Here is a 26,740-nt window from a genome sequence, read left to right on the forward strand (position 1 = left end):
AAGAAAGTCAGTGGGGCATCATTTGGAGAAGAGCCAAGGTAGTAGGGCTAAGACAATTAAGAGCTTAAGAGCTTTGGGAGTGCTGGGGCCAGAGGCTGGTAGGGCCCATGGCTATTTGCCCCACAAAGCTAAATAAGAGAAAGAATAGCCGTAACAGAATCCAGTGCTGGTGGCACTTGCAAATCTACCAGACAAACTGAAACACTTACTGGCACCAGAGGTGGACATTGGTGGTGCCAGACTACCTTTGACGGGGTGCTAAAATGACAACAGCATGAAAATCCAACCACGACAAACATGGAGAAAATAAACTGTCATCTGTAGCTCAGACAATATATTTGGTTACAAAGATTCTAAGAGCAGTACATCCTAAAGACTGAGAAACTTTGTTTTACGGCCTTGATGAGGGCTGCACCTCATGATCACATACTATTTCCATATGGCACCTCAGGTTGAGGACCTCGACAGACGACACTGAGTCAATAAGGGACATTGCCTGTACTTGTTCAGTTGCTCTCAACCTCACCTTGTTTGAGGACATGTATCCTATTTTGGTTTTCCCATTACTTGCATTTTGGTGGGTTCATAACAATAAACATCTCTTGGTTCAACAATATAATTGTATCTCAAGTCCTATGTTGATTCCACGCAGTGTGAATTGACAAACATGCTGCAATTTATTTGCACGTCAGTGTTTTGGTTTCTAATATAATAACTTAATTTTTATAAATGACTCTGCACACTATGCAATTTAACAAGACTGATCCTGCTGAAAACTTTAAAAAATAAATAAAAATAATACCTTGGCTTGTCGAATCTGGGCTTGACTGCTCAGCTTTTATTGATAAATCAATAGGTAAGTCGTCACTCTTGGAGATAGTCTGTTGCTTCAGGGTGGATTCAGTGGTAGAATCTGGCTCTTTTTCTGACTTCACACTTGAAAGGACAGAGGCACCAACCTTACGTGTGCTTCCTGCTTCAGAGGAGCTGGTCACTTCCGTATGTGGGGATTTCTGCAGGCATAAATATCAATGTAAGACGTTGCTTTTAACCAAACCATGGACTAGGGTAGTTAGAGAATCGTGCTTCACAATTTATGTCTTGGTAATAATTAAGCTCATCAGAAAAAGCACAATTATATAATAACATTTTTACAGGATCTTAAAATCATGGATTTTAAACAGGATAACGGTCCTGATTATGGAAACCAAATAAAGACGTCTTCATTAACAACTGAGAAGGCATTGTATTTTTTTAAAATATTTTGGGCCGAAAACAAATCTCAAATATACAAACTGACTCACATGAATGCTCAAATTGAAATTTCAAAATGTCGAAATGCACAGTTTTGTCTGGTCATGCTGATAAGGGAACACTTGTTTATGGATTGCTATTTGAAAAATCGATTTGACTTCAAGAGTTTAAAATTAAGGCACACACTGAGGACATGTTAAGTGTCAAAAATTGTCAGTAAAAATGTGTTTAAAAAAAAAAAATCAGGACTTAATATGGGAAGAGGTAAGATGAGGCACCATACAATGAGTTTGTACAATGCCAGTGGAGGTCAGATTCGTCTCAAAATGATGTGATCATAAAATACATATTTTAATGTCACATCATGTGAACAGGAAGACCGCTTTAACCACACTCTTCTCAGGTCGCCATTTGTGTTGACGTTACTTTGCATGCACATCTTCACTTCATGCAAGTGCTCCCCTTATTTAGAGCCTTTATTTAGAGCCTTTAAGAAACTACTGAAAAGGAGTGAATTTCTATACATTGTTTTTATTTGAATTTGGCACAGCAATAGAGACGCAATCAAAAGCAACATACAGAATTAAGGTTGTTTTTAATCCCTGTACCCAAAAATGAAAATTAGCACTTGTAATACTATTCAGGCCTTTGACCCAATATAATCAGGGCTTTGCTGAATGACAATCTATAAAAGGAGCCCAGGTTCTCCCAAATATGCTCTCTGACACACTCAAAGATGAAGTAGGCTGAAGGAAAAATTCCTTATCAGTAACGCTCTATGGATTAACCTCCCACAGATTCCTCTTCTAGACAAATACCCTATGGCGCAAGCCAATTTCAACAGCTTTCTAGACAGGATGTCATCAACGTATAAACGGAGCACACTGCACCCTCATTACATCTGTTCTCACATCCCCCCCCCCCTCTACTCAGCAACTGAGGGATCCCTCAGGGAGAATTTGCGACAGCAAGAATCTGCAAAGAAATTCCACTCCAACAAGCAAAACCAACAACACTATTATTTAGGAGCATAATGATCTTTGTCTCATTCCTTCTTTTCTTTTTTGCTTTCAGACGACAGGCATAGTGAGAGAGATGATAAATCTGTGTTTGCAGAATCCAAAGAAAAAGCATTATTGGTAAGACATGTTTCTTTTTAATGTATTGCGTCCTTCCACAGATCCCCCATGTAGATAGATTTCCAAAACAGTACACAAGGACCAGAGATGGACCAAAATTGAAGACTCTAGAGCAGACAATTCTACTAAAGTGGGCATCTCGAACACCCAACAGCTACAGAGCGCGTTTCAAAAACATATGGAGTGAGCCAAGTTACTAAACTAGCAAAATCCCAAAAGTGGCACCCCCTGTCTGCAAGGCTGATGAGGCCATCACTCGTGTTTAAAGTTAGCGTTAAGCCCTAAAAGGCACTTACCCGCCTACTTATTCATAGCACTCTCTAATGCAAAGGACTTTCCAATGTAAAAAAGCCTGCTTTGTCACCCCGGCCGAAACCAGGCTTGAGAGAAGGAAACAAAAAGCTGATTGCCCTTCCAGAAAGAAAGATGGTGTCATATCAATGGAGAAACCCAAAACCACCTTTAGGTCTAAACCTGTGCAACCTTTCCTCTTCCTTCGAAGTGTGAGGAAGGACAAAATAATCTGGCAAGTGCTTCTTTTGGTGACCATGGAAGTCCGAAATAGCCTTCAGTAAAAAGCAAAGTCGAATTCAGTACCTCTCCTTCAAAAACTGAAGATATGTGGGCTTACACGAAACCGCGTGCATCTCGCTAGCACGTCTAGCAGACATTATACCCACCAAAAAGATTGTTTTAAGCATGAGGCGATGAAAAGAACATTAATGTATGTTAAGGAAAGAACCAAACTATGTTCCAAAGATGCAACGACAGACAATGTTGGTGGATAATTATTTGTCAATCCCTTCAAGAACTGGGCAACCGAAGGAACTAAAAACAAACCTTGCCCGGAAGACCTCATGAAAATGGAAATGACAGCAAGGTAACCCTTTTGTCTGTACCCACCTGTAGAACCTGCTTTTCCAAGGACAACACAAAACATTGAATTTCTTTGCATGTATGCTTAAATAGACCTCATGGCATGCAGGCGTACAGAAAACACATCGATGACTTAACAGTTTAGCTCCCAGGGGTCCTATCTAATCCTCTTAACACACATGTTTGTTTGTTTATTAACTTGTAGTTTGTTTATTAACTTGTAGTGCGCACCAGACCTGAAGGTATCAGGGCGCATTGCATAAGACAGCTTGCTTGGTTACAGAAAATACGTTTGCATAGATAAATTTACAAGGTACAGAGTATACAATCCGGATAGGATAAATTACGTAGAAAGGCTATAGATAGAAAACTATGTACAGTTGTGATAACATTATTACAAAGTATACTTCTACATGGGTATATTTACATGAGACAGGTATGCACATCCTAGATAGGAAGTCGGGATATAAACAAAATACTATGTACAATATAGAGCTGCTTTGTTATGTACAGGGCAGAACAGAAAGTAGGAGGTTGTCATAAGCCAGGATTACAGTTCGGATTTTTCAACAGTCTTATGTAATTCCGTCGGAATTGTGTGTAGGATTGATCTTCTCGTGGGGGGAGGGGAGCGGGGGGGGGGTAGGGAGTTCTACAGTTCGGCTTCTTTAACCGGGAAGCTACGACCCCCAACTCTTGAAAGCTTAAATCTAGGGACCAGGAGGCAATTGGTGTTCGATACTCTAGATGGTCTTATAGAGGTTTTTCTGGTGATTCTCTCGGTAAGGTAGGGAGGTGCCGCATTATTTAGGCATTTGTGGGTGAGAGAGGCCACTTTCAACTGGATTTTATACTGTGTGGATTATCAGTTGTTGGATTTACTTATTTCAGAGAGATGTTCTCTCCCAGAGATGTCTAGTGCTGCTCTGAGCGCATTGTTCTGGAGGAGCTGGACTTGATTGATAATTTCCTTGTTGGCCCCAAAGTAGAGAGAATTACAATAATCCAGCTTCGACAGCACAAGAGCTCTCGCCAATGTCATGCAACTTTTGTTAGGCAGGAAGGGTTTACCTGCTCTAATTAATTTGCACGTGTATGCTGTGGCGGATGCCATTGCATTAACCTGTTTTTTAAGGAAGAAGGTCGAATCCAGGTAGAATCCCAGTGTTTTGACCTCGCTAGCGACTGTGATAGAATTGTTGTCAATATTGAATGTGGAGTATTTAGGTTCCAGTTTTTTAAGGGTTGAGGAAGTGCCCGAGATAATCATCTCAGTCTTGTCATCATTCAGGCATAGTCCATGAGTGGCCATCCATGCCTGGATGATGAGGTATACCCTGTTCACCAAGGCCACATTCTTGTCGTAATCACCAGTAAGCGGTAGGAGAATCTGAGTATCATCTGCATAGTTTGAGTAGGTGATACCAAGAAGGTCCGGATCATCGAACAGGGGCTTCGTGAAGATGTTGTACAGGGTAGCAGAGACACAAGATCCCCGAGGCACTACGCAGGAAATGGGGATGGGGTCTGCGGCTGCAATAGGGGAGAAGACTCTCATGGTCCTGTTAAGAAAGGATTCAATCCACAGTATGGCTTCTTTTGAGAAGTGAGCAACCGAATCCAGGTGCCTGCAGAGGACCCCATGATCTACCAGGTCGAAAGCTGCTGATAAATCCAGAAGCAAGAGGAGGGCTGGCTTCCCTTTATCTCTGAACTCATCAATTTGGACTTTTAGGTCTATTAAGGCTGTTTCCGTCCCGTGCTGGGGCCGGAAGCCTGACTGGCGGGCCCCCAGCAAGTGGTTGGATTCAAGATATTTCTGTGTTTGTAAATAAGCCATTTTGTCTATGATTTTTTTTATATGTTTATTTCAACAACAATGCAGGAAACAAATACAGCTGTACATTACTGTGACCTTCCGAACACCTTTAATCATATTATGAGCCCTCTACCCCTCCCCCTCCCCATCCCATCCCACGTGCCCGCTCGGGTTGCGATCCCGGAGGTTGGCTCCCCCCTCCCCCCCACCCTCACACCTCGCATCCCCTTTCGGGAATGTCTTCGATATCCAGAATCCGCTTAGCTTGTTGGGGCTTGTATGTAAGAGCCGGGAATTTTTGATCATAGTCCAGGAATGGGCCCCAAATGTTCTGAAAGCAATGGAGAGTCCCTGCCTTTGCCGCCGTCACCTTTTCTGCGATGAGGATATCCCACATTTTGGTCCACCATAAGGGCAGGAGAGGTCTCTCTCCAGCTTTCCAGAAGCGGGCGATTGTTATTCTCCATGCTAGAAGGCATTGGGACAGGAGCTTGGCTTTGGGCCCTGACCTTGGGTTTAGTCCCGGGATTGGGCTGCCCAGCAAAATGGGTTCAGGCTCTAGGGGGAGCGTTGTTTGGGTGATATCTTCAATAATGTTCAGGCATTGTTTCCAAAATTGTTGGGCTTGTGGGCATGTCCACCACATGTCAAAGAAAAACCCCGTATGTCTGCACTGTCTCCAGCACGCCAGGTCCAGGGAACAGTTCATGTGATGGAGCCTCAGAGGGGAGTAGTACCAACGTAACAATATTTTATAGGCGCACTCTCTGTTGGTGATGCAGGCTGAGGAGGAGTACGCCCGGGACCATATATCTATCCAAGCCTGGTCCTCTATGGGATGACGCAGATCCGCCTCCCACTGTGCCATGGCGCAGGTTTTAGATGTGTGGAAGTCCCCTGAAAGCTTTTATATAGGGCCGAGATCTTACCTTGGCCCGGAAGGTTCATCAGGGTTTGTTCCAGTGCTGTAGGCGGGCGGACTGCTGCAAGACGGGTCTGCGGGTGGGAGCACCAGTGGCGAAGCTGGATGTAGGAAAACCTGTCGGTCTCGCAAAGTTGAAAGGTCTCCTTCCATTGTGCAAGTGTGCGCGGTTCCCCTCCTTCAAACAGTTGTCCCACAGATTCCAGGCCCCCCGCAATCCAGTTCTTGAAGTTTCGGGGTTCATACCCGGGGAGAAAGATGGGTTGAGAAAAATTGGCGATGAAGGGCTCAGTCCTCTGGGGACCCCATTTTTCTTTAGCGCTTTATCCCATGCGTCTACGGTGTGTTTGGTGGCCAGCAATAGTTTCTCTGTCTGTTGCATAGGGGGCGGGAGGAAGCGCAGGGGGAGGGTCAGGCGAGATTGTTCGAGTTCCACCCATCTTGGGCGGTACGAGGATATGCGCCAGGCTTGGGTGATAGCCAGTTGTGCTGCCATCTGGTAGCCTTGTATGTCGGGTACTCCCAGACCGCCCAACCTGGCATTCCCCAACATTGTCCTCAGGGGGATTCTGGGTTTCTTCCCCCGCCAGACAAAGCGCAGCATATTCCTTTGGAGGTCCCGAAGGGCCGGGGGAGGGATAGGCACCGGGAGTGAGGAGCATGCATACAGGAATCTGGGGAGAAGGTTCATTTTACGGGCAGTAATGCGGCCCATTAACAAGATCTCCTGTAGTTTCCGTCGCTTTAGATCATCCGCCAGTTCCTTAAAGAGAGGAGGGAAGTTCACGCGGTAGACCTCCCTTGGGTTCGCCGGAATTTGGACCCCCAGGTAGGGGATTGCTGTGGTTTTCCACTGAATGGGACAGAGCGGGGTCAGGGTTGCCTTCTCCGACGGGGTCAGGCATATTCCAAGAGTTGTAGACTTGTTTAAGTTAATCGAGAAGCCAGTGACTCTTCCATAATCCTTAATTTCGGCCAGAGCGTGTTTCAGGGAAAGAGAGGGCTGTGAGATGGTGAATAGGACGTCGTCCGCATATAAGGCCACTTTATGTTGGGAAGATCCAACCTGGAGCCCCCTAATAGAGTCATTTAGTCTAATTCTTTGGGCAAAGGGCTCCATAACCAGGGCGAATAGTAGTGGAGAGAGTGGGCATCCCTGCCTGGTTCCACTGGTTAGAGGGATAGGGGAGGAGAGGGTGCCACTGATTCTCAGAAGGGTCTTCGGGGATCTGTAATTCGCCAGGACCATGGTGCGGAACTCCGATCCGAAGCCAAAGGCCTCCAGGGTGAGGTTCATAAATGTCCAGTCTACTTTATCGAACACCTTGGTGCCGTCCACGGCTAGCAGTGCCAGGCTATGAGGGTTTCCAGTAGCTAGATACACCAGATCCAGAGTTCTGTGGATGTTGTCGCTTGTTGCTCTGTTTCTAATAAATCCGGTCTGGTATGGGTGGATTATATCAGGCAGGATGTGGGAAAGGCGCTGCCAGAACCTTCAAATAGATGTTGGCATCGATGTTCAGTAATGCAATGGGTCTGTAAGAGGCCGGATTTGCTGGGTCCCCCCCAGGTTTAGGCAAAAGGATTGTAATGGATTCTTGCATGGAGGGGGTTATGGTGCCCGTGTTCCGGAAGGAATTAAAGAGGTGCACCAAGGGTGGTAATAATTGATGCCGGAAGATTTTGTAAAATTTAGTGGTGTATCCGTCTGGTCCGGGGGCTCTGGTTTTAAGGCTTTTTATGGCCTCTTCGACCTCTTCCGCTGAGATTGGCGCGTCCAAAGTATCTCGGGCTGAGAGCTTCAGCTGCAGATATTCTGTCTGCTCCTGCCGGTTGCGTGGCTGTGCGGACATTACTTGTACGAGATGTTCGGTCGCTAGCCGTAGTTTCTCTGGCTCCGAGTAGTGGGTCATGCCCTGAGAGTCACGCAGTCCGACAATGGTGTTGTTCTTCTTGATTTTGGCGAGTTTTGCTACCATTAGCTTGTTCGCTTTGTTGTTCCTAGCATAATAGAATTGTTTGGCTTTCGCTAGTAGTTGTGCCGTATGTTCGGCATAGTGCGCCTCAATCTTCATCCGCGCCGTACGAAGCGCTAGTTGTATTTTGGGGGACCAACCTTTTTCTTTATGCCTCGCCTCCACTTCTCAGAGGTCTTCCTCGAGAGCCATACGAGTTTGCCCTTTGTTTCTGTGGTATGTCACCCCGCGGGCTATTAGTTCCCCCCGGATGACAGCCTGCATGGCGTCCCAGGTATTGGCTGGTGAGGTGTCTTCGTTGGGGTTTTCCTGGAAGAAGTTTGAAATTGAAATAAAATCCCTGATTGACATATCGTTCAGCATGGGGTCATAAAGTGACCATTTGCGGCGGACAGTGGGGGTTGGGTCATAAGTGCGGATCTCTAGGGTTACCGGGGCATGATCTGAGAGAATTCTTGATCCGATGGACACTTCATTTGTGAAGGCGAGTACCTCTGGTGATGTCAGCAGGAGATCAATCCTTGAAAAGGTTCTATGGACATAAGAGTAGAAAGTGAAATCTGTTTCCGAGGGGTGCAGCACCCGCCATGTGTCAACCACTTCCAGGGTCCTAAATAGTCGTAGTAGACCTAGAGCCAGGGCGATGTCTCCAGAGGAGGCCGAGTGTGACTTGTCCTTCAGGGGATTTGGCACTCCGTTGAAGTGCCCGCCCATCACGATCTGGCCCTTTGCAAAGGGGACCAGGGCGGTGGACAGGGCCTCGTAGAATGTGACTTGTCCCGTATTCGGGGAGTACACCGAGACAAATGTGTATAGCTGGTTCAGCAGGAGACACTTCACTGCCATGAATCTTCCCTCCGGGCAGAGTTTAGTTTCCAGTACCTGGGGGTGTAGTCCCTTCCTGAAGAGGATTGCTGTGCCTCCTTTCTTGGTGCCCCCTGAAGCGATAAATTGTTTAGAAAATTGTTGGGAGTGCAGGCGCCCAAAGTCTGCTGGCAAAAGATGGGTCTCCTGTAGCAGGGCCACTGCTGCCTCCTCGTCCTGTAGCTTCTGTAGGATGGATTTACGTTTGGGGGGGAATTCAGCCCTCTGACGTTTAGAGAGATGATTTTCAGGGTGCTATGGTCCCGAGTAGGGGGAGGGGTCTCTGGTGAGTTCAGGTGAGGGGTATACATTGGATTGAGGTCAGCCATTTCTCACAAGGGAAAGAGTGGTTGTTATCCTGCTCTTGGGTTTTTAGTCCCTGCTTTCAACAGGGAGGCAGGGTGTTAACTGGTGGGGGGGCCGGCATTGTGGGGCCGGTGCCACCCCAGGCCAACTGGGCCAAATAACAGAGGTCAGCCAACATAGCTGGAACTTGTGGCCAGACTATAGCTGGCATTCCAAGGATCTGTGGATGTAACCTTCCTTGGAGGTGGGCAGGAGCTGTGAGGGGAAAGGCCCGCTGCGGTGGGTGTCTGATGGCATTTTTTCAGAGTTGCAGTGTATGGCGTCACGCTGGGGTCATGAAGAGCCGGGGCTGATAAGGAGTGGGGCCGCATCAACCCGGATCCTAGTTGTTTATGGTTATGGGATCTCAATATCCGGTAAAAACGCTACCCCTCCTCCAGTTCCAGCGTCCTCATATAAAGCACGGTCACTTCTCCCTTCTGTCTCTTGGGACCCTTGTCCATGTGTTTTGTTTATCCTTCAGCGGGGCACCGGGTCTCCCTCGAGGGTACCTTCGGCGGTCCCCGGGGGGGGTCGTCCCAGGCAAAAGTGGATGTATTATTTGTGCGGCGTCCTCTAGGTGGCGGATTCTTCGTAAAATGCCTTTATAGGCAAATTGTAGCGCTGTTGGAAAGAGCCACCTATAGCAGACCTGTGGGTACTGAAGGAAGAGAGCTAACGGACGGAGAGCTCTTCTCTTTTGCAGAGTGAGGCGGGAGAGGTCCTGGTAAATTTGGAGTGGGGATCCTTGAAAGGTTAGTTCGACTTGGGTGCGGGAGATTGATGAAATGGCCTCTTTGGTGGTGAAAAAGTGCACTCTGGTGATGATGTTGGTGGGCGAGTCCGACTCCACTCTTCTGCAGGGTCGAAGCCTGTGGGTACGGTCCAGCAAGAGTTGGGCTTTGTCCAGGTCTGGGAGAAGGCATTGAAATAAGTTCCCAATATATTCAGACAATTTCTGGTCCGGAACCGCGGTGGGAACACCTCAGATTCGTAGGTTATTGCGCTGCGCTCGATTTTCCAGGTCCTCCTGCTTGAATTCCAGGATTTCACATGTATTTTGCAATGCTGTGATGGAGTGCTGGATTCCATCAATAGCCGTGGCGTGGTCCTGGGCCTGGTCCTCAATGTCCCCCAATCTTTGTTCTGCCTCCGTAACTCTCTGGTCGGTGTGCTCCAGCTTCGTCGAGAGCTCAGTCATGCAGGACCTAAACTCAGCTTTCATGTCGGCCATGAAGGCCAATAGGTCGCTTCTGGTTGCAAGGTGTTCCTTGCCTTCTTGGTCTGTTTGCGGCATAGAGGTAGGATGGTCTTGTTTTTTCCCCTTGTCCGCCGCTAGCAGCATTGTGGCGATATCCGTGTTTTTTGTGAGTTTAGGTTGTTTAGACATGATGCCCCCTTCCCCGGACGGGGCGACGGGGGACAGGGTATCGCTGAATGGGCCGGGGCGCCCCAGGAGTAATGCTAGATGTCCTTCGAGGCCAAGACCACAGGCTGCCGAGGAATGCAGGTCAATGAAGCCCCACAGATCTTAAAGGCATGGTCTAGTAACATTTTTTATTGTCCCTACAGGTCGGCCATGTTTTTTTAAGCCTAAGTGGCTCCATTTTAGAAAACTTTCCTATGGACCATACCCGAGTTTTCGTCCATTAAACGCACGCGAAAACAGGCACCAGGGAGCCGCCATTTTGTGATAATCCTATCACTTGCCGCATCGCCCTGGCTGACCTGCTTCTGCGGCACTGAATCAATTCCCCCGCCCCTGAGCCTGTCATCAGCAGACTCATACCGCCCATTTCCCAACGCCAAAGCACGTCTTGTGTCAACATTCGCTGCGCTTCAGCTAATGACGTGTCGCCATGGAAATGGCAGGACGCCTCTTTCCTCAATAAGTATAAACAGACTGTTTCACAACACAGAGCAGCAGATTTTCGATTCCATTCCTCTCTCTGTGTTACTTAGAGTATTTTGTGACTCGTTTCTGTGCTCTGGTCAGCTACCTTCGCCGCTTGTAGCCCGTGTGAACACCTGTACCATCTCGGTAAATTATTTTACTTTGTTTACCACACAATGGCTACAATAATACCCTACATGTACGAGCCCAAGTATACCGAGGTGGAACTACTGGAAAGGGAAGCATGCGAAAACGATGGGGATTCGGACGACAGTTGGCAGGACGAATCAACAGATGAAGAGCCTGGGCCTAGTCGCATGGACGGCGTCTCCACCTGGTGCACATGCAATCGGTGCGAGCTAATGCCAACCGATGAGGAGAACTGCTGCTGCCGAGAAAACTCGGAATGCCTGGCCTACATTTCAGAAGGCGAACCACGACCGCAATGCATCACCGAGCTGCCAGACTTCAGGGCAGCCTGCCTCACACGGGCCGTGTTGAGAATAATGATGATGCTTATGCACGAACTTCGCGCAACTGTTCGTCCTCGTAATCCGAGTAACGAGTAAGTATACTCTGCTTGTCATGCCACTCTTATTTCATGTTCTTCTACTATATCCAAAATTACATCTACATATCATTGTAACGCATGTAAGTCGTTCAATAGTGTGCATTGTCTAGATAGCATTTGTCCGTGCAGAATGCCATTAGTTACAAGAATTGTCATTGACAACAAACGTTTATTAAACTTATCTTGGTCATTTAAAAACAGTTTGTTTCATTCCTTTTCACAGGTGGTACAGGCTGGTGGCCTATCGTTCCTTTACATGGTGGCTCCACGGGAGGCTTGGACACCGCGTTCGAAGAGTGATACCCGCCTGTGCCGTTCGTGCCATTAGAGAAACGTTCCCGAGTGACAGCGGTCAGTACAGGGGATTTTCTCTCGCTGTGCTGCCACCTGACCTGTATAATCTTTAAAGACTTGTATTTTTGTGTCATGAAAATAAGATACAAAATAAAACACCACATATATTTTAACAACGGTTGTTTCGATTTTTTAAATGAATCAAGTGTGTCTCCATTGAAGGATGGACGTCAGATATCTGTGCTCCGAATGGGTGAAGGTCTGGTCACTGTGAAGCAGGGTGGTCACTATCTATCTAAGCTAACATAACATATTCTTGATAATGCATGCACTAAATAACACTTGTTCAAAGTCTTTCAGTAGGTTATGTCTCTGTAAAAGTCACACATATATCTATACTAACAATTACCATTGGATTATACAGGCCTTAGGGTCTTGACCACTATAATACACTCGTTGAAGTGTGGGTCTGTGCTCACAAGAATCTCCGGTATGTGGCATTTGGTATTGATAAGCAACGATATACTATCAAAGGCGGTTCGCGCCAGTGGATGAGCGCTGGCATGGGGGGCTGTCAGGGGCGCGAAAGGCCAAGGTGCCAAACTGTATGTACACTTCAAAAGGTATCCCACGCCAAGGGGCCATCGGTCACATGGCCTCCTCAGACCCCGTGTCTGCAGCCAGGCCTCCCCTTGAAGCAGGCCGCCCCCCTGTTCGATTAGCGGTTCCCTTCGAAGACCCATGCGAAATCTGAAGGCACTACAATGCATGTATTCCCGAAAACTGTTGATCGAATAAGAGAATGGGTCAGACATTGCGGATATCCACTGGATGAGCTGGAAAGTAGAGTCCAACAAGTCTTACAGGACAAGAGGGGTGATCGATACCGCATCTGCAGCCGGCACTTTTCCTTGGACATGTACACATCATCTTGGGTAACAAAGAAGAATAAACGGCGAACGACACGGAAATTGCTCGAAAACGCTATTCCCACTCTATTCGTCCACATTCCACCACTGGTGAGTCAAGTGTCCGGATTTAGCTTTAGGCCTTGCGGTAGTGTGTAGGTAGCCGAATGGATTAATTGATATTGTAGGTGTTCTATCCCTTGTAATAATTTCGATATTGATATGAGTGTATAGTTTTTTGAATAATGACATTTATCAATATATTCTTTTTCGATTTCATAACCCACAAACGCAATGTATATATATGGGAACAGGGAACTGTGCTGTATTGAGCATTTTTCAAGTATTCTGTCGCCTTACATGGCTATTTTTAATATTGGCATTTCATTATCAATCTTTAATTTACCTTTACAACTTCTTGACTATCCCTTGAATCTGAAGCAAGAACATTCTACATCCTTGACGTGGTCGCAGTTATCAACCACTTCTAGCGGGTATCAGGTAATCTTACTAAGCTAATCCGCTCCAGACTTGTTTTATGCATGTCAAGTAATAGTTTTATTCTATCGTGTAATTATTTTACCGAATGTTTGGTTAGTGCTTTCCAATTGATATACACCTTAGTTATCGTCCACTGGTGTTTGTTTTCAGTTATAATTAGTGTTATCCATACTAATGCAAGTACTGTCTTTCAGGGAGATGCTGAAGCGTCCGCCACATCTACAACATTTCTAGATGTTCTGCACCAGCAGGAGGTATGGATACTGACAGCTCCATCGAGCGTCATCATCAGAGCTGGGATTCTTGTCGTTTGATTGTTCTACACAATGTTTCATTCGTGGTTAGCCGTTGATATGTACCTGTGCTGTCGACCCCAGGTGTGTGTTATGTTTTCACTATTGTAATCCTCACTAATGCAAGTACTATGTTTCAGGCAGTTGATGGAGCGTCAACCCCTGCACTTGATGCAGAGCCTGACATTCAAGTAATTCCAGGGGAAGTGGAAGCGGGACCATGCGTATACGAATTGGCGCAACAGCTTTCGGAAGTGCGCACATTTGCAACATCCATAGATATTCTGCAGCAGCACGAGGTATGAATACTGACAGCTCCATCATGCGTGATCATACAACGTGATTCCATTTGCTATACTGTCTTCCCTATTAACGCAAGTGCTGTGTTTCAGGGAGACGACGAAGCTTCCACTACAATCACAACATCCAATTTAGATGATGCAGATGTAAATAAATTGGAGAAATAAGTCGATGAAATGTGATCATATTTAGATTTTCCTTGATTCTTTTAGACAATGCATCATTTGTGGTTATCTCTTTATATGTACCTGTGCGTTCGACCCCAAGTGTGTGTTAAGTTTCCAATATTGAAAACCATACTAATGCAAGTACTGTGTTTCAGGGAGACGACGGAGCTTCCACTACAATCACAACATTCCATTTTGATGATGCAGATGTAAAGGAATCAGAGAAATAAGTCGATGAAATCTGCATACTTATATTTTCCTCGATTGTTTTAGACAATGCATCATTTGTGGTTATCTCTTTATATGTACCTGTGCCGTCGACCCCAAGTGTGTGTTATGTTTCCAATATTGAAAACCATACTAATGCAAGTACTGTGTTTCAGGGAGATGCTGATGCCTTCTCTCCAATACAACCATTCATGGCAGTGCATGCAGAGCCAGAGGTATGGATACTGACAGCTCCATCGAAATAGATCATCACTGGTCGAATACTTGTCGTTTGATTGTTGCACACAATGTTTAAATCGTATTTGGCTATTGAGATGTACCTGTGTGTTCTTCCTCACGTGTGTTTTATGCTAACAATATTTTGATACATAGTAATGAAAGTACTATGTTTCAGGGAGACGATGGAGCCTCATTCCGTGCTGTCTATGCGGATACAGAAAATATAGTCGTTGCAGCGCAAGAGGAAGGGAGGACATGCGGAAACGAATTGGAGCTACAGCGTGCAGATTTTGAAGGTCGAGTCAAAAAAGTTGCAAAGAAAAAAAAAAAAAAAAAAGGTTAGTTACAAACAGGTCATAATTTTAAAAAAATGTTTGTGCTGGGGACTATTTTATGTTTTTTTCCAGTCAATTGGACTACACTTTATCTTGTGTTTAAACTGAACATCCCTTTTCCAATCTCTCCTACAGTTACCCGTGGGTGTCAGAACTATACATACACAGACAGTGAAGCGAATGAGAGATGTTGCTTGCCAGACCATGTACACTATGGAGGAACTATTAATTGAGGCGAGGCGCGTTCAGGCTCGAGATGCTCATGTCCAATGGCCAGAACATGAATTAACTGTGTTTGGAGAATACAGCAAAGTTGCATTGGACCATTGCTACAGTGCGACCGCACCACCACAAGAAGATGTTATTGAATGTATTGAAGATAGCTCTGAAGTAGTTGAGGATCAATTCACACAATCTACACCCGCCAAAAATTTGCCACCCAAAAACCTGTCGACATTGTTGTGTTCTCCCATCAATGTTGAAGTAATAGATGTCGAAATGACAGAGAATGAACCAGCCGCAGCATCCATAGACGCATCAGAACTTGATATCAGCGATATTACTTTCCAATGTGTTGAAATCTCCACAACGTCACAGGCCGAAACAACGTTGACGCAGGATGACAGTCTAATGAAAGAGAGCAAATACATTGTATTCGACAGTTGTTTGATGGAAATTATAAGTATGCTGAAATGTGTGTATTCCGTTAGAGGGAAAGTATGTGGGAAGCCATTGATTAATGTGACTCGTCAAATAAAAGGCAGTAATGTCAAAATAAATGCTGCCTGTAGATTAAATCATAGGTTCTCATGGTCTGCACAAACGATGCTGGGGAAAATGCCAGCAGGCAATCTACTGTGTGCAGCTGCATCACTTTTTAGTGGCTCCAGTTTTATAAAGTTAGAGGCTTTCTTTCAGTTTGTGGGACTCCATTTCATTTCTAAATCGCTGTACTACATATACCAATGTGATTATCTGTTTCCGGCCATTAGTGATGCTTGGAAAATTGAACAATTGTCTCTTGAAAGTACATTCGAAGGCAAACGATTCAGGCTAGCCGGCGATGGACAGTGCGACAGCCCAGGATTTTCTGCAAAGTACTGCACCTACCACTTTCAGGACATGGATAGTAAGAAAATTGTGAGTTCGGTGGTCGTGCAGGTAACACAATGTACATCGTCAGTGGCCATGGAGAAACTAGGATTTATAAAATCAGTGGAATATCTACAATCAAGGGGAATGCACATCGACCTCATAGCCACGGACAGACACGTTTCAATTGCCAAGACAATGAGAGAGCAGTTCCCACATATTAATCATCAATTTGACGTATGGCATCTTTCTAAATCAATCAGTAAGAAAAACTCGGCTGCAGGAAAAAAAAAAGGTTTTGAAAGTATTTTGCAGTGGTTCCATTCTATCACCAACCATCTTTGGTGGAGCTCAAAAACTTGTGAAGGGTCAGTGCAAATATTACTTGAAAAATGGCGGTCACTGATGCACCACTGTACCAACGTTCACCGCTGGACAGAAAATCAACATTTCCACCAATGTGAACATGGCCCTTTGTCCCCAGAGGAGGCACGGAAGAAGAAGTGGTTGATTCCATCTTCACCGACACACAAAGCCATTGAGAAGATTGTTTTCGACAAAACTATCAAGAGATTTGAGAGGACTGACAGAATTCTGTCACACAGGAGATTTGGAGGTGTTCCACAATATGTGCCTAAAGTACAGGCCAAAGCGCTTGCATTTTAGCTTTCGGGGCATGAAACATCGCACTCGACTAGCGGTCTTGGCCCATAACAGCAATGTCGGATGTGAACAATCTAGGACTAGGGGTAAAGTAAGGATGCCTCGCTACACTAAGGTGTTTTCAAAACGAAGTAAGCAATGGGTGATCAAACCAGTCTATGATGAAATGCAGTTCGACTTTGTGAAAAGCCTTATTGTTGCTGTGTTAGAGAAGCACAGATATGGAATTTTGGACGTTTCTGTGCGGAGCAGTGATCCATTGCTACCGAACATTGCGACTGTGCCATGCCCACCCGAAGCACAGCTGGTTGTGAAGTACAAATCCCGGTTTAAATAATTGCAATACGATTGTCTTTTTGTAAATAAATGTTATTGTACAGTGTACCTGTAACCCTAACCCCTACCTTCACCATCATGGGTGGCGAACAAGCTGGGTGTCAACTTTGAATTCTCTCTATTCACCTCATATATGTGTATGTATATATTTTTCTCATGTCTCATCTCATGTAAATGTAAATGCTGCACACTGTTGCGCACTGTTAACGGAGGGGAGGCTTGCGTATTGCAAATAATAAAACAAACAAACAAACAAATCTCACTTTTAACTCAACTCCTGTGGTACTTTATACTTTCCCTGACCTTCCCCCAAAAATTAAATGTCTCCATTTGGGCTGCAAAGCTCGCAGACAACGGGGACAAAATTGGGGGACTTAGAATGCGCCAAGCGAGCTGTGGCATTTGGGAGAGAAGCCAGTTCGTATTTGCACATTGAGGCGCACTACATAGAGGGATTCTAAACTTCAAGTTCTCACAGATGCCTTTACTACGTGATGTTGCAAATAAAGAATGCGAAGGACAGCGGCTTTGATTTTCAGCTCACGCCCAGATGAGGCCCACAAGTCGCACTGGAAGTAGAAGGGTCTATTGTTTTTTTACCTTGAGACGAATGCCGAAAGAACTACATTTGAAGGGGGTGCGCAATAACGTAAGAGACGATAAGGCAGAACATTCAGAAACTAGACCGACTTTCATTTTAGTTCAGTATACGAAAAATCGTTGTCAAGAGCACGGTCCGTTTTACAGACTGCATTACGAAGAGACACAATGGAAATTTCAAATATAATGTGAGTAAATCTTTACACGCTTTTATACCGGAATTAAGATTTAATGAATGGATGCATGAATAAATGAATGAATGAAGAGCTAGGAAAAGCAAGGAAAACGTGTTCGTAGTGGGCACATGGGCATGCAGGTCCACTGGTCTCACCGATCTCGGTCCTTGGCCCAGCCACTTTTCCCTGCACTGCCTACCTGCACTACAGGACTGTCTCTGTCTCTGTATCCTTCAGCCCCTTCTCCCGGCATTTACCTTGCACTTGCCACCAGCAGGCCCTATTATTTATCTTGTATTCGACTAACCATGTACAGCACTTTTACCCCCCTTCCCCATGCGCAATCAGAAAGACACATGGCCTAGTAGGATCGTTGTCTGTCTGCCCTTGTTCCCCACCTGCCTCGTCGCACCTTGAAACACTTGAGTATAGGCGCGTTACAAATGCCATATCATATCATTCCTCACGCATGTAGACTAACTGTCGTTTATCATTGTGTGTTGGCCTCGATTTATTTCGTTACTTTTCGCATTGATTTTAGAGCCGAACATACTCCATTGAACTATCCTTGCAAGCAAATAGTTTCTGATCGGCTGTAATAAATAAAATGAGTAATATTAATGAAGATCAGCTGGCGAGACTAATTATAATTTTTTTGTTTTCATAACAGGTATTTGCTCCCCTTCTGCTACTGCCATCGGTTTGAGACACCAGCAAACGGTTTCTTCGTGAGACACCTGCAGCTTCGTGTGAACAACTGGAGCACACTGACAATTTTATGGGACGATCGCCAAGGGCCCACATGCCCTTACGCTGTACTAGTGGCTAGAAGCAACATATCAACCTTTACGATGGACTAGTGCCTAGTTGATGGAACAGCCTTGCGGTTCACCGTGCTTCCAAAGTGCTTCTTTTAACGAAAAGCAACACCCTGTGTACCATTGCGGATACAGATAAAAGAAAATAAATGGCTTTTGGAGTTCATATGGCAATTGCTGAATATTCTCCAAACATTTAATGTCAAATAAATGTACTTTACCAAATGTACCGTGTTGCTGTTTGATTTTAAAGTACAGTTTCATATTCCGAATTGTGGTGCGCTGTGTTGCGAGATGGTCTGTGTTGGTTTCTGGGTTCTGTGTGAAGTCGCGTAGAAGACGACTGGGCGCGTTTGCCTACACAGCACAGTAACGTCACGGAGAGAGGCGGGGAATATGAATGTTTTGATAATGTCAGGCTCAGGGGCGGGGGAATTGATTTAGTGCCGCAAAAGCAAGTCAGCCAGGGCGATGCGGCAAGTGATAGGATTATCACAAAATGGCGGCTCCCTGGTGCCTGTTTTCGCGTGCGTTTAATGGACGAAAACTCTGGTAAGGTCCATAGGAAAGTTTTCTAAAATCGAGCCACTTAGGCTTAAAAAAACATGGAAGACCCGTAGGGACAATAAACATTTTTACTAGACCATGCCTTTAAGGATGAAAAAGGCAGAAGCGGGTGGGGAGGGGGGGTGGAAGACCTCGGGGCACCCCACCTCTGGGTGTTGGTAACCAGAGGGTTACCCCAGGGGTAAGGGTGGTGGAGAGGGAGGATCCCTCCCCCCCCCCTGGTGCAGCAAGAAGTCCAGGAGCGTCCCTAGCAGGAGGGGTGGTAGGGAGAATTCTCTGTTAAGGCTAATTTCCCAAACCTAGTGAGTCCCCCAGCAGCTTTGCTGGATTTTTGGGGTTTATTTTTATGATTTGAGATATCCTTTGACTTTGTAATTTGTTTTATGGGCTATGGGGTCTTTTACTCCATAGGGTTTCATGTATTTTTGGTAAGTTTGTTACACAACACCCTCAGTGCAGTAACACAGGGGTGTCACAGTGACCCCCAAACAGACTCCATATCCTGGGACTGACTACTGTCTCCCAGGGCATGTAAAGTCACCATTGACTTTACTAGTCTTAAATTGTGAACAGAACCAGCACAAACCATCATATTGTGGAAGTACTGGTAGGGGTAATTAGATTGCCCCAGGGTCTGTTTTTCGAGGGGGCACTGTGCAGTCCCCCCTCGTCGAGTTTTTGGCTGGTGGCAGTGGTTACCACGCAAAATATTCCACCGGAATATTTCCTATGGGATTTTCCCATTCATTTTAAACGCACCACTTTTTTGGTGCAATATTAAAGATACTGCTTGGTTATTTATTTAATATTTATTCCCCGGTTGGGTCTTTTTGCCAGGACTCGGTCTTAAAATGGCATTTGTGTTCGCCTCTGTAACTCCAACCCAAGTCGAGCCCTTTGTTCCACTTTTTGGCGGGCTTCTGCACAGAAGCCTCCAAATGTGGTGCCACTCTGTCTTGGTCTACAGGATGTGTGGGAGGGGGGGTTTAGGCACCCTGGACTGAGTTGCCTCGGCAACTCAAGTCGCACTCTTGTGTGACTGGCCCAGTGGTGAGCCGCCCAGCTCCCCACTTAGCATGTTTGAGTGACAGCTAGGACTGATGAATGGGGGTTTTCTGCATAAAAGCAGGGCTTTGGGGACTGGAACTTCATAAGTCGCCACAGGACCAAAGAATCCAAAGAGGGAGAAGCTGAGCCGACTTGCAACGAGGACACCACCGGTGGAGCCCTGCTGAACCGCCTCACCACTTCCCGACGACAGAGAAGATCTTCATCCTGGAGAGTCTTCTTCCTCTGAACTTCACCCTCTTTTCGAATTCCTGGATCGTCTCGTGGTCGAATCGCCCATGCCAAGCACCCCGGCGGCCGGATAGCCACGCTTCACCACTACGGCGAATAAAAGGGTAGTACCTTTTAACCGGGAAACTCCGCGGCTGGTTTCTTCCCTGGCAGTGCAACGACCCCCAGCTTTCCTCCACGTCGAGATCTTCTCTTCCCCTGGACGAAGCACCGACTTGCACCCACTGCCAGGAACAATTGCCCCCGCTGGAGCTTTCTCACCATTTCAGGTTCTGGGTTCCGCCTGGTCTCCCTTGCAACAGACTGTTCAAGGTGTCCCGTAAATCCTTGACTCTCTATCCTGGGGTGACTTGGGACCTGCTAACTAACTTTTTCAGAACTTATCCAACCCTTTTCGAACTATCTGCAAAGACTTTTTAAAGTATTATTCAACTGTGTGATCTTGGACACATTCCGCCTTGCTCTCTCCAAGAGTGGGCCTGGCCTATGAACTTTCTTGCTCTAACAGTAGACACTGTCTTTTCTGACTTGCTGTGGTTCTTTTTAAAGTGTTGGTATTGTGTACTTTCCTAATTCTGCCTTTTTCCCTCCCTTTTTAACTAACTTATTGGAGTGCCATCTTAGGTTAAGCGCTCACCTCTGTCTGCAAATAAGTGGTGTTTTAACTAGGACTTGTTCAATAAGTAATCAGGGATGTATATATATTGATAGTGACAGTGTTTGAACGTGCTTGCCATATTAGTGTTAGTGTATTTTACAAGTGTGTTTTTAAATAAATAATTATATACTTTTATACCAAAGCTCTGTTCACTGTTTGCTTGTACTAATGTATCTCTGTACCTATTTTGTATACTCTATATACTGTTTAACTCTTCTTGAGAGCAGTCTGGCTGCTCAGCCACAGCTACCAGGTAAATCTGGGTGGTACAGACTGCTACCAATTGGGTTTACTGCCAACACCTGTAGTCCTAAGCCTTTTGCAGTGGTCCGTAAGGGAAATGCACAGGTTTCTGCCAAACAAGGGGGCGGGAAGTCACTGAGTGGGCCAGGGCACCCCAGGAGTGGTGTTGGATGTTGGGTATCTTTGAGGGCTTGATGGACTTGCGAAACCCGGGAAGGGTCAGAGTCGCGGCGCCCTTTTAACTGGGGCAGAATGTTCTGCAGCATTACCTGAATGCGGCGTTATAGGGTCGCAGTTCACAGATTCCGGTCGCGCCGATGATCAGCTGTTCCAGCGAACTCGAGTGGAGCTGCCAGCTGGGAGAAATGATTCATGCTGGCATGCGGGGAGAAACTGGAGCCCCCGCGACAGTAAGCCGCATGCAGGCTCTAAGAGTAGCTGGCCGGCGATGCGGACCCAACTAAGGGAAAGTCTAACCTCAAGGCGAGGGCCCGAGAGCGGTGGGAGCGTGAAGAGGGGGGGGCTGGCACACAGAGCTGCGCAGTCCTCACTCGCGTACAGTGGGAGCCCCTGCATCGCACAGACAAGTGTGCGAGCGGGGCGATCCTGCAGTGGGAATTGGCCAGAGTCCCGGGTTGCACAGTGGCACGTAGCGCGCGCCTGAAGGAGAAGTAATAGGTCGCCTTCTGCGTGAGGACACAGCAGTGGACGGCCGGTACGAACTTATCTTCGCTCCCAGCAGATCTGCCTTTTTGGTGGCTGGAGACATAAGCTGGTCTCCTTCCTGCAAATCCGTTGAAGAGTATTAAAGGATTAATTTCTTTCCAGCCCACTACACTATCTGCATGTTAATGGGCATGACATTTCTGATGTTAACTCTAAGTGAAATACTATGAAAAGGAGTGGCGAACAGGGCACGGCAGCGACCTAATAAACATTAAAATGGTAGCTGAGGGTGGGATAGACACCTGGCAGCAATGACTATTGAAATATGGGATATGGACATTGAACAGGCTCTGATGGAAGCGACCAGTGGGCTCATGAGAAGTACAAGGAGCGAATAACGGTCGTCACCACGCAAAGCAAGGCACGCACAGCAAGCTCAAGCGGCTGTGGACACAATCGGTGGGCGTTGCACATAAAGGGTCTGGAAGCTAGGTGACTACACCAAGGGTAGTGTGGTCTCTAGGACGCAGTGAGACGCTTGATACGAGGGAGGACACAACCCACTCTGAATTTGGAGCTTAATATACAAAAGCTAACGCCAGGGCACCTTTAGGACGGCTGCCTCACACCCAAGGAGGTACACTGGTGCTGTGCTTATACAGATAAGCAAGACTGAACATATGAGGCCAGTCAACCTCTGGGGCGTAACAAAGACTGCGAGATGTCGGGGCAGGGGGCCGTGAGCAAAAACAAGAACAAGCAACCCACGATGGAGGCATACACCAAAACGCTTCAGCGGCCATAACACCTAAAGGCTTGATAGCACCGGGGGAGAGTGCCACAGTCACTGACAATCACCAGATACTAGCGGCCATAACGGAGCTGCGAGACTCATGGGGGACAGCGATGTCGGACCTGCGCACTTCCCTGGAGGCTAAAATAGATGCAGTAGGTATAGAAGTTACCCTGCTGAGGCAAGACGTTAGGGGGCTGGCGGAGAGAACGAGCAGCTTGGAAAGTGCGGTGAAAACCAATACTGACACCAGCACGAGCAATGCAAAGGAGATCCACGTACTCAAACAACAGATAGCTAACCTGGAGACTCGGAAGGAGGAGGCAGAAGGGACAGCGAGAAGGAACAATATCCGCGTGGTGGGACTGCCAGAGGGAGAGGAAGGACAGGACCCGACTGACTACATTGAGAATCTACTCTTACAAGAAATAGGGGCTGAAAAACTCTCGCAGGGATTTGCAATGGAGAGCGCACACAGAGCCCTTATGAGGAAGCCTATGCCCGGGGCCCCTCCCTGAGCGATCATCGCCAAAATTCTGAATTACAGAGATCGCGAGAAGATACTGGAGTACTTTTGAAAAGGAGGGACGATTGAAAAGGCTTCAAGCACCGTCACAGCGTATCCTGACTATGCAATGCTGGTCCAAAGGCAACGGTACAGCTATGTGCCGATCAAAAGGAGGCTATGAGCGGCCGGTGTAAAATACATGCTTCTGTACCCTGTGAGATTGAAGGTGGTGCACAAGAGTAAAATGTATTTTTTTGATTCTCCAGAAGAAGCAACAACATGGCTGGACCTGCAGGGTTGCCCAGAACAGGACGCGGAGGAGATGCGAGAGGAACATGATAAATGACTGGTACACTGCATGCATGCTTATAAGGCGCAGCGTGAGCACCTCAGTGATGCATAGATGAAGATTGATACTGCTGGGTGCGACTAAGCATGGTTAACATTTTGTTAAGACACCACTGGCTGGAACAAACCTTAAGGACTGGAATATAGCAATAAGTAGGCATGCGTAAATTGCACAGCTGTGTGTAGTTAAACTGAAGTGAATAGGAGAGGCAGGGCAGACTGCACCTGTGGGAGGTGGAATGGAATTTGTACAGACCATGGGAGACCTTAAAATAGTTACATGGAATGTACGGGGGCTCAACAGCTACTTAAAGAGGAACAAAGTTATGTTGTACCTGCGTAGACAAAAAATAGATATTGCATTGCTGCAGGAAACCCACCTCACGCGAGATAAAATGGATAAGATAACTGGGAAATGGAAGGGAGTGATGGTGGGCTCATCATACTCTGTTTATGCGAGAGGAGTGCTTATTTGGGTGGTGCCACATGTCCCCTTTTAAGCGTCTGCAAGTGATAGCTGACACAGACGGTAGGATGGTGGTATTGAGGGGACTGGTGGAAAATAGGGAGATAAGCATAGTCAATACGTACGCCCCGAACCAGAACACAGCGGCGTACATCAGAACATTGTGTACTAATCTGAGCGCATGTGTGGGAAGCGCAGTGATTTGGGGAGGGGACTTCAACTGCGTACTAAATCCAAGGGTGGACAGATCGGATGGGAAGACAGATAGACCGGCTCCTGCTGCCAAGGCGTTACAGGCATTGCTGATGGACCTTGGCCTGGAGGATGCATGGAGAGTGAGACACCCCCAGGAGAGGCAATACTCGCACTACTCTGCCCCACAACAGTTATCCACGAGATTAGACTATGTCTTTACCTCGCCTGAAACAATAGCGGAGATCACGCAAATAGAGTACAAGGCTAGGGTCCTTTCGGGTCACTCGCCCTTGATCCTCGAATGGCAATACTGCCCCCCGAGAGCGAGGATCCCGACATGGCGTCTACGAGCGGAAGCGCTGAGAGACCCCTTGTTTAGGGAGGAGATTGTAAATTATTTTAAAACAAACACCGGGAGTGTGGACTCGGCAGGTACACTATGGGAGGCCTTTAAAGTGGTGCTGAGGGGAGTAGCTATAGCAAAATCCAGGGGCCTACAAGGTGGGATCCTAGCTGACCTACAGGAGACGGAGGAGAAATTGGAGGAGGCTCAGAAGGGCGGGGATGATACAGCAGAGAGAGTGGAACTGGCACTCAAGCTACGGCAGAAATGTGTAGAGCATTGGGACAGATTATGTAACCTCAATTATAAAAAATATGTAGAGAGACAGCATGCAGGGGGTGATAAGTCGGGGAGACTTCTGGCGTGGTTATACAAGAGCGAGAATCCCAGAGTCACAATCGGGACCATAGAGAGAGAGTACAGTAGCGTAGCAGACACCCAATAGGGAGTCAATCAAGCATTTATGGACTATTATAAGATATTATATGGAGATGATGGTGAAAGTAGTTACGCAATGATGAGAGAAACGCTGGAGGACATAGGATTGCCGAAGATAAGCGAGGAAGAGAGGGAGGAATTAGATGCACCAATTACCTTAGAAGAGTTGGGGGAGGTGGTGAGGCAGCTGCCTACCAACAAGACCCCTGGGACCGATGGACTCCCAAGCGAGTTTTATAAAGTGTACAAAGAAGAGGTCCTTCCCCCACTGCTAGAAATGCTAAACGAAGCATTTGAGACAGGAAGCTTACACGAATCATTGAGAGAGGCCGTCATAATTCCGCTCCCCAAGCCCAATAAGCCGGGCCATAGCTGCGGCTCCTACAGACCCTTGTCGATGCTGAATCAAGACAGCAAGATATTGACTGCTGTCCTAGCAAATAGACTGAAGAAGGTCATAGGCAAACTAATCCACCCAGATCAGACGGGCTATGTCCCAAACGGAAATATCACCAATAATCATAGACGGCTCCATAGAACTGTTGAGAGTGGAGGCGAAAATGATGAGGATATGGCGATTGTGTCTTCGGACGCAATAAAGGCCTTTGATTCAGTTAAATGGCCATGGTTGCTTACGGCCCTGGAGTGTTATGGCCTAGGGCCTGGATATGTAAAATGGGCAAAGATATTGTATAGCGAACCACTGGCTAGGGTTAAAACAGGATCTGTGATATCGGGGAGATGACAGCTCAGCAGGGGCACCAGGCAGGGATGTCCGTGGTCCCCAATGCTCTACATATTGGCCCTGGAACCTCTAGCAATATACTTGAGACAGCAATATGACAGCATAGGCATCGAAGTAAGAGGGGAAAGACAACTGATTTCCCTATACGCTGATGACATGTTGCTGTACTTGCGATACCCAGAAGAGAACCTCCAGTACATCTTAGAAGTAATGAACAGATTTGCGGGGTTGTCCGGCCTCGCAGTGAATCCCCAGAAGTCCAGCATGTTCCCATTGGGGAGGTACATAGGGATCCCAGCGGAGCGATTGCCTGTACTGCAAGTACCGTGGGCGGTCAAAAAAAATAATAATCTAGTGGGATAAGACTTATCATCTGTCTGCAGGAGGTGAGTTTCCTGAAGAAACAAGACGTCAGGATTAAGAGTAGTTAATCTGTGAAATAGAGCTTTCCGCGGGAATTTAAACCTTGCACATTCAAGGTGAGGCAGCTAAAATTCTGTCCCATCTTTCGGTTCACACAGATTCCTCTGTTTATCCCCAAAAACGGAGTCGACCCCAAAGAGACGCCACCCCCCTCGATCATCTCCCCTCATACTTCCCTGCAAAGCAACCCATTCAATTAGAGAACAATCTCTAGGCAGTAGAGCGACCCAGAGGATATAAATGAGCCCTTCCTTTCTCCTCACAAGAGCACCCACACTGACAATATGCCACAAGCAACCAAAATAACATATCCAATAACAGAAATAAAACCATCTTAACAAAGAGTAAGCAAAATAAGTAGAAATATCAAAAGGAGTAACAATAAACACAGAGCAGGAGGCCACATCGGCCTTCACATAATACTTTAACATCGCACTCAGCGATAATGTGGGCGCAAT

The 26,740-nt window shown here is 46.6% G+C and overlaps 1 protein-coding gene across 2 annotated transcripts in view; it reads right to left on the reverse strand.

The window, feature by feature from the left end:
* LOC138526301 (E3 SUMO-protein ligase RanBP2-like) overlaps nt 1-26,740 on the reverse strand; it is a 1,824,256-nt gene that overhangs the window by 170,168 nt on the left and 1,627,348 nt on the right. For both annotated transcript variants that reach the window (XM_069636876.1, XM_069636877.1), the window contains one exon: nt 803-1,013. In XM_069636876.1, the coding sequence (XP_069492977.1) occupies nt 803-1,013 (211 nt within the window). The remainder of the gene's footprint in view (nt 1-802; nt 1,014-26,740) is intronic.

The sequence above is a fragment of the Ambystoma mexicanum genome, chromosome 7p, assembly GCF_040938575.1.
Source record: "Ambystoma mexicanum isolate Mex_15411 chromosome 7p, UKY_AmexF1_1, whole genome shotgun sequence".
Taxonomy (NCBI): domain Eukaryota; kingdom Metazoa; phylum Chordata; class Amphibia; order Caudata; family Ambystomatidae; genus Ambystoma; species Ambystoma mexicanum.